This window comes from Chenopodium quinoa, unplaced genomic scaffold, assembly GCF_001683475.1.
Source record: "Chenopodium quinoa cultivar QQ74 unplaced genomic scaffold, ASM168347v1, whole genome shotgun sequence".
Taxonomy (NCBI): domain Eukaryota; kingdom Viridiplantae; phylum Streptophyta; class Magnoliopsida; order Caryophyllales; family Amaranthaceae; genus Chenopodium; species Chenopodium quinoa.
The window spans coordinates 1,091,516-1,100,217 of NW_018742881.1; the positions used below are offsets into that span (position 1 = coordinate 1,091,516).

The 8,702-nt window shown below is 37.0% G+C and overlaps 2 protein-coding genes across 2 annotated transcripts; both read left to right on the forward strand.

Moving 5' to 3' along the window:
• The first annotated feature begins 525 nt into the window (after positions 1-525).
• LOC110726762 (UPF0481 protein At3g47200-like) lies at positions 526-3,566 on the forward strand. Its single transcript, XM_021906262.1, has 2 exons — positions 526-762; positions 2,131-3,566. Exon 2 carries the CDS (start codon positions 2,135-2,137, stop codon positions 2,879-2,881), a length of 747 nt encoding a protein of 248 aa, XP_021761954.1. The 5' UTR covers positions 526-762; positions 2,131-2,134; the 3' UTR covers positions 2,882-3,566.
• Positions 3,567-5,367: 1,801 nt separating this feature from the next.
• LOC110726763 (UPF0481 protein At3g47200-like) lies at positions 5,368-8,702 on the forward strand. Its single transcript, XM_021906263.1, has 3 exons — positions 5,368-5,926; positions 6,711-6,812; positions 7,189-8,702. The coding sequence occupies exon 3, from the start codon at positions 7,193-7,195 to the stop codon at positions 8,435-8,437; it is 1,245 nt and encodes a 414-aa protein (XP_021761955.1). The 5' UTR covers positions 5,368-5,926; positions 6,711-6,812; positions 7,189-7,192; the 3' UTR covers positions 8,438-8,702.

The window sequence follows — 8,702 nt, forward strand, 5'->3', positions numbered from 1 at the left end:
CCGTACGGGCGCCTTGCCTAGGCGCCTCCTCCGTGGTGGTGGCGTCTCGCCTTGGCGCCCCACCGTCGCCGGAGGTTTTTTTTTTAAAAAAAAATTACAAAAATTAAAAAAATTACCTTCTGGCCGGCAAACCGCCTTCCGCCCACCGCCGGTGCCGCCACTTCCTTGCCGGGCCGCCTCGACATAGCTCTGGAAATAATTTAGAGAGAGAAAGTGGAAGTAGAGAGTAGAGAGAGAAATTGTGTGTTTTTTAGTATGAGGCAAAAGTGTCATTTCACTCTTATTTTGTGGGCTTTATGTAGGAATTTGCGGGCGATGTTTAACAGTTCACTATACCTAATATGCTTGAACCAAACACCCCCTAAAGTGGTTAGAGCTTCCTTTTCGGTTTCTTGATCACAATTTTAAAGTGATAAACTGGTAAATGTTGTTAACTTTCGGTAAAAAAAAATGTTGTTAACTTGATAATGGATGATGTACAAATATTAATTAATACAGTACAAGTATTTAATTACTTCGTATGACTTTCATTCACATGCGTGGAATTGGCTATAGAGCATCAATCAAATGAATTAATCAATTGAAGTTTCTTCCTTCAAAAAATTAAAAAAAAATGACGTGGTTTTTTCTCTGTATTCAGTTCATTACTTTGAGTAAAGTATGAGCTCACTATCTCCATTGATCATCCTAATTCAGTAATTCTTAAACAGCTGCCAATCAATTTGCTCTAAAAATCCCACCTTTTGAAAATTTTCTCTTCAGGTATTCTAACTTCTTAATTGCTAATTTAAATGTTGTTTTTTTTCATCAGAAATCTCATTATTTAATCTTTTTCCTTTTGCCATTTTTTTGTATTCATGAATCATGATCATGGAATTGTTGGCTAGCTACTTCTATATTCAACTTCAATTTTATGATACTTGGATTGACTTCTATATTTTGATTTTTGAGGATTTAATTTCTTGAATTTAATTTGATTTTTTTTTTTGAATTAGCAACTTGATTGTCAATTGGAAATGTTGGAACACATATTTTCTCTTGTAAATTTAGAGATAGTAGTATAATTTAAAAAAAATTTGAGGGTAATTTTGAATACCCATCAGTTTCTTAGGTCCTAGAAGAGATGTAAAATCTGTAAGATCAAGCTATGTGCATGCTTCAATCAGACAATCAGCAGAACTGTTCTAATTCTTCGTGATTTATTGGTATTAAATACAGGCTAATTCATTAGTTTACAAAAGAAATATTAATGGTTAATAACTGATTTACTGTATTATTGAATAACCATCATTAGAGTATATAAGCTGATGAATTCGAGCTGGTAGGATCTATATTGAGCGTGTTCTTATAGATGAAACTGAGCTGGTAGGATCTATATTGAGCGTGTTCTTATAGATGAAACCGAGCTGGTAGGATCTATCTTGAGTGTGTTCTTATAGATAAAACCGAGCTGGTAGGATCTATCTTGATTGTGTTCTTATAGATGAAACCGAGCTGGTAGGATCTATCTTGATTGTGTTCTTTTAAGTCAATGTAAAGGTTCCTAAGTTTTCTTGATTGTGCTCTTTTAAGTTGATGTAAAGGTTCTCAAGTTTTCTTGATTGTGTTCTTTTAAGTTGATGTAAAGGTTCTAAATTAAAGTTTTCTTGATTGTGTTCTTTTTAAGTCTTGTTGTAAAGATTCCAAAGTTTTCGTTCTGTTTGTGAGGTATGAATTCCGGTTTATAATTGAATGATTATATGCCAATGTTACTTCATCGTATTTATTCACATTCGAAGAATCTGAATAACAGTTGGAATAGACTTAAGCTTGAGAGTATCCACAAGTTGATTGCATTCTGATAAAGGGCACAAATATAGGCCTTTTGCCTATTTTTTTTTTTCCTTCCATCATTGATGAAATTACTAATTCTGGTTTGAAGCTTACCTTCGAGTAGGATGTGCATTCTTCGTCTTGGTTACAATGGTTGATTTTTTATAGCAATAGATATTGGTGTGGTACATGTTTATGATCATATGATTCATATCATGTACTTCTTGTTGATATTGGATGTTTCTGGTTGAATGAAAACTCCACAAGCTGAGCAGCTTGTATATCTGACTAATGAAGTATATATGTTTTATGATGCAGTTCGATGGAGGATCCGATTGATGAGTTAGCGAATGCCAACAAGAGGAAGTGTGAAACACTACCCCCACTGTCCTCAAAATGCTGTATCTACAGAATTCCAAGAAACCTCCGAAACATAAATGAAAACTCCTACACTCCTTCCCTAATCTCCATTGGCCCCTTCCATCGTGGCAATCCAAAATTGCATGGGATGGAGGAGCAAAAATTGAGATATTTACGAAAATTCATTCAACGTAATGATAATAGAGACTTGGAGGATTATCTGACTGCATCAATGAAATGGGAGAAGGAAGCACGAGATAGTTATTTGGGAATCATCAGTCTCAGTAGTGTAGAGTTTATAGAAATGCTAGTGCTTGATGGCTGTTTCATTATTGAGTTTTTCTTGACATGGTTAGGGTGTACGATTGATCCCAATGACCGTATCTTTCACAGGCCAGCTCTGAGCCAAGCAGTTTTACGCGATCTTAAACTGCTTGAGAATCAAGTTCCCTTTTTCATTCTTGAAATTTTATACAACATTGCTTTTGAAGATGACAAAAAAGCTCCTAGCTTCTTGAAGGTCACTTGTGAATGTATGATAGGCCTTGGCAAGGTCCCTCAATATTTCAAGAAGACGAAGATATTGCATTTGGTTGATTTCCTGAGAACTTACTACCTACCACCAGAAAGGAAAGAAATTTGCCACAAGGATGAAAATTGGGAATTTCCTGATGGAATTTCTGAGCTCTACGAGTCTGGTGTGACATAACTGGTAGATAAAGATGACAAGTTCCTCAATATCAAATTCGAAAATGGAGTCCTTTATATACCTGAGCTAATGCTGGAAAATCACACGGAATCTCAACTCAGAAACTTGGTCGCCTTTGAACAATGTCATTACCCTCAGGAGTCGTTTTTGATCGATTATGTATTGTTTTTGGATAGTCTCATCTATGACAGGAAAGATGTGGAAGTCTTGGTCAATCATGGGATTATACTGAACTTTCCTGGTAGCAGTGAAGATGTTTACAGACTCTTCAGCAATATCTCCAAGGGAACGACTTATTCACGTAGAACCTTTTATTATGCTGATGTATGTAGGCGCCTCAACGAGTACAGTGGGACACCTTGGAACCGGTGGAAGGCAATACTCCGTCAAGATTACTTCAGTAATCCATGGTCCATGATTTCAACAATCGTAGCTGTAGTTTTGCTTATACTTACTGTCATACAGACTTACTGTGATATTATTCAACTCCAATACTGAATATCCCAATTTTACTGAACATTCTTTTGTGGTTGCAGAGGAAATGATGGTTATTTTAGAAACCAATTGTGTTGTTGCTGCACAAAAGTTTCTAGAAATTGCATTTGTATGTAGCAATCTGTATCAGTTTTACTGTCATCTATTAATTTTGAAGTTCACGAGGCCAATTGTTGTTGCCTCTTTCAAATTTGATTAAGCGCCTTTACTTATAAGATCTTATGGCCTATATAGGTTAAGTACATTAATTTCCACTCGATGGGAATCTACACAATACTTCATACACCTTACCTCAAAGAGCCATTGGTGAGCTTGGCACTTGTGAACTCGAGTTCAGGAGCTCACCACCTCTTTGAGTTGCTAATTTAGGCCAGAGTGATCTACTGTACTTTATTTCATTCCAATTTTCTGTTTGCTCACTTTTTATTACAGGTATTGTTTCGTTTAGCAATTAGACAATAACAATTTTTGCATTCTCTGATTCAAGTATATAGGGTTTATCAGCATTCCTCCTAATACTTCAAACTGGGACAATAATCTAGTATGCCAACAAGAATAATAAATTACAGTCAATACTTTTCATAATTGTGACTGATTATAATAAATATATATAGGGTTTATCAACATTCCTCCTTATACTTCAAACTGGGACAATAATCTCAACTCACATGTAAGCAACAGTGGGTTATATAACAAATTGCGAGATACTGTACAAAATCTTACTACTCCGTAATCAAAGTTGCAATATCTATTACTCCGGAATCTCGACTTTTGGCCGGAATTTGTCATTAAGGTGTTATTTTTAAAACAAAATTTAATTGAAGGTATTAGTAAGGTATGAGAAAATACAAGTTTATCACCTTGATAAACATCTTGATAAACAAAATATGTTTATCTAATAACAAAACCGTAAATGAATACCAACTTTTTATTAAAAATGACCCCACAATAGTTGATTTATTTAAAATTATGCTATGACTAAAAATGAACCCCATAATACTTTATTTATTTACAAATATGTTGATGACTAGACAAAATTGTTGATTTATTTACAGTTTTGCCATTTGATAAATAAGGAGATAAAATGAGGTTTCCTTCTAGGGTATTAGATTACTCCATCCGTCTCTAAATTACATTCCTCCTTTCTATTTTGGGTATTCTAAAATTATATTCTACCTTTCTATTTTTTAGTAATTTTTTTTTAAATATCCCAAATACACTATTTTTTTTCAGTTGTACTTTTTTAATGTATAATTAGGGGCCATTTGGTTCGCATAGGGTAATCGGAATGGAATGAATATACCCAAATTTTTCTATGTTTGTTTTAAAAACAAAGGGAAATACTATCACCAATCCCACCACCACACCACCACCACACAACCACCTAATTTCTTCACTACCCACCTTCTCCAGCCACCACCCATCCCCCCACCACTGTCCGCACATGCCCAGCCATTCGCCGCCCATCGCCGCTGTTCCCTTTCCCCTCGCCGGCGCTCTCCGCCCTTGGACAGCTCTCCCCTCCCCCGTAGAAACCTTCCCCAGCCCCGCAAAAACCCCAGAAACTATTCCCTCTCCCCGTATAACCGTCCCCCAACTCTCTGGTGGTCGACGGCTTTTACAGCGAGGAGCAGATTGAATTTTTTAGGGTTTTCGAGGTAGGGTTAGGTTTTCGAGGGGGAAGGGAAGGGTTTTGGGTGGCGAGAGGAAGGTTAGTGGATGGTCGACGAGAGGGTTGTTGGCGGCGAAGAAGGGCGACGAAGGGTAGTTGGGTGGTGGCTGGGCGGTGGGATGGTCGGGTGGTGGCTGGAAAGTGAAGGAAATGTGCGGTGGGGGAAGGTAATTAGGGGAGGGGTGGTCGGGGAGAGAGCGGCGGTTGTCGGGGAAAGGGAGGCGGTGGTCGGGGAAGGGGCAAAGATGGCGGTGGAGGTGTGACTGGTGGCAGTGGGTGGTGGGGGAGGTGTGACTGGTGGCAGTGGGTGGTGAAGGGGTGGATAAGGAAAGGGAATGGAAAAGTCTAGGGGGGTGGGGGATGAAGTTGGAAGGATTTGGGGTAATGGAGGGGGTAAAGGGAATGAAAGAAAGTGCTTAACAAACAACAAAGGGAATCGGGACAGTTGATTCCCATTCCCTTTGTTGAATATCCCCAACCAAACGACCCCTTAATGTATTTTTATTCCACGTTTGGTTGACTAATGTACTTTTTCAGCCTTCAATTTTTTAGAATCTTTGTGCCAAAGTACAATGAATAATTCCTATCTTTTATTTAAGTACATTAAAAGTACAACTGTCAATTTTTTTTTTTTTTTTTGGGTAATTACAAATAATCTTATTTACGTACGTTTTTCCATTTTAAAACATTAGTTTGGTTAACCACTTAAGGTAGTTCCCTCCCAAATCCCAATCAATCAATTAACCAACAAATCTTGGTCTCTCTTTGCTTTGACTATGAGTTTGCTTGTTGACTATCAGTCGCCATTTTTCTGGGTTTTCTAAGCTGCTGCTCATCAATTTCTTTTCAACTTCCATCTTTTGTCTTTCCAAAACCAGGTAATCTCAATTTTCATTATTAATCACATTTCCCAATTTCTAATCTAGTTTTGTCATCATAAATTGCCATTTTTTAACTTTAATTTTGATTGTATTTTAGTGATTTGTTTCTGATCTTGTACTTTGGTTGCCGTTGTCATCATTTGATTGTTTTTGAGAAATTACTGGAATTTAATTTGGTTCTGTTGAAAACCCTAATTGCTTCACTCAGAAAATTAAAAGGGGTGATTCATTAATTTTAAAGTTGCTAGTAAATTGTATTAATGCGAATCCTAGTTTTGTGCTATAATAAAAGGAATTATGCTGTTTTCTGTGATTCTGATGTTGGAAAATCAAATATTTGTGTCATATCTATGTTTTTACTATTTGGGGTTGTGATAAATCATGATTTTTTTTTTTTTTAAAGATAAATCATGATTATTGATTATCCTAATATCCTGCTTAGATTTCCTTGTTGATTGAACAAGCTGAACCACATCAGATTATGTTTTTTTTTTACCCTATGGTATCGTGTCGAAAATATAGCAGAAAGTTGCATTAGTAACTCACGATTGCTGTAGAAATTGGAATGTAGGAGGGACGAATAGGAGGAGAAACGAAGTGAGAAGTAAAGAAACTATGGACTATGCCTTAATTGACGATTAGGATCAGTCAAGACATGTTTAGATCGAGCAGAAGTAGAGAAACTCTCTTTTTTCAGTTAAATTAGAAATGCTGAGCTTTGTGCCTTTCCTTTCTAATCGCTGTGCAAAATTCTGATTTATAATTTGTTCCCATTCTTAAGGAATTTGAAGTCGAAGTAGAGCTTGTGGACCCATCATGAAGTTGGTCTTTTACATTTTACCTTGAAGCTTCCGAGATTTCCTTCTGTTTGCAACTTTGCAAGGTATGGTGATGCCTGTTTCTAATTGAGCTAAGCCTATTTTAATTTATTGGAGTAAGTCAAATCTAGGCTTCAAATTACAGTAGGAAATAGCTTGAGCCTCTGCAATTTGCTTTCTGATAAAGGGGAAAAAAGAGGCCTTTTTTAATTTCCAGCCATAGCTAGTAAAAACACTGATACTGGTTTGAAAATTGTCTTAGACTAGGATGAGCACTCTTTGTCTTGGCTACAATGGTGCAGCACTACCGCCATTGATAGCAATAAATACTGATGTAATTGATCTGAGACTTTTTTCTGATCACATCAGCTTATATATCTTGTTAGTTTTGGTTGAACAACTTGTATGTTTGACTGATGTTTCACCTATTATATGATGCAGTTCAATGGAGGACCCTATTGATGAGTTGGCGACTAACATTAAAAAGAAGTGTGAAACACTTTCCCCTCTTTCTTCAAAATGCTGTATCTATAGAATCCCCACAAATCTTCGGAAAGTTAATGAAAACTCATACACTCCTTCCCTGATCTCTATTGGCCCTTTCCATCGTGGCAATCAGAAATATCAAGCCATGGAGGAGCACAAATTGAGATATCTACAGAGGTTTATTCAACGAAATAGTAACAGGGACTTGGAAGATTACCTAACTGCGGCAATGAAATGGGAGAAGGAAGCTCGAAATAGTTACTTGGCAACCATCAATCTCTCCAGCTTAGAATTTACAGAAATGCTAGTGCTTGATGGCTGCTTCATTATTGAGTTCTTCTTAACTTGGCATGGAAGCACTATTGATCCCAACGACCGTATCTTTCACAGGCCAGCTCTGAGCCAAGCAGTTTTACGCGATCTTAAACTGCTTGAGAACCAAGTTCCCTTTTTCATTCTTGAAGTTTTATACAACATTGCTTTTGAAGATGACATAAAAGCTCCTAGCTTCTTGAAGGTCACTTGTGAATGTATGATAGGCCTTGGCAAGGTCCCTCAGCATTTCAAGAAGACGAAGATATTGCATTTGGTTGATTTCCTGAGAACTTACTACCTACCACCAGAGAGGAAAGAGATCTGCCATGCGGATGAATATTGGGAATTCCCTGATGGGATTTCCGAACTCTATGAATCAGGTGTGACATTAAAGGTTGATAAAGATGATAAGTTTCTCAATATCAAATTTGAAAATGGTGTCCTTTATATACCCGAGTTAATGCTGGAAAATCATACGGAATCTCAACTCAGAAACTTGGTTGCCTTTGAACAATGTCATTATCCCCGGGAGTCCTTTGTGGTTGATTATGTTCTTTTTTTAGACAGCCTCATCTATGACAGGAAAGATGTAGAAGTCTTGGTCAATCATGGGATTATACTGAATTCCCCTGGAAGCAGCGAGGATGTTTACAGAATGTTCAGCAATATCTCCAAAGGAACGACATACTCACGTGTAACCTTCTATTATGCTGATATATGTAGGTCTCTCAACGAGTATTGTGGGACTCCTTGGAACCGCTGGAAGGCAATACTTCGCCAAGATTACTTCAACAATCCATGGTCCATGATTTCTACAATCGCTGCTGTAGTTTTGCTTATTCTTACTGTCATACAGACTTACTGCGATATTGTTCAACTTCAGTACTGAATATCTCAGGTTTCCTGACCATTCTCTTGGGCTTGCAGAGAAAATGTGGGTGAGTTTCAGAAACTTTTCGGGTCCCTATGACTCTACAGAGTATCATAAATCTATCTTTACAAATATTTGTCTGATGTATTGCTGTTTGTAGCAATTTGTATCAATTTCAGTATTTCACTGTCATATACAGTATATACCATATTACTGATGTATTGCAGACAATTCAATCAAATTTGATTCAGCACCTGTATTATAGAAATTTTGGTATCATCAA

Coding starts and splice junctions, on each gene's coding strand:
- LOC110726762 (XM_021906262.1), top strand. CDS start 2,135: ATGGAGGATCCGATTGATGAGTTAGCGAATGCCAACAAGAGGAAGTGT.
- LOC110726763 (XM_021906263.1), top strand. CDS start 7,193: ATGGAGGACCCTATTGATGAGTTGGCGACTAACATTAAAAAGAAGTGT.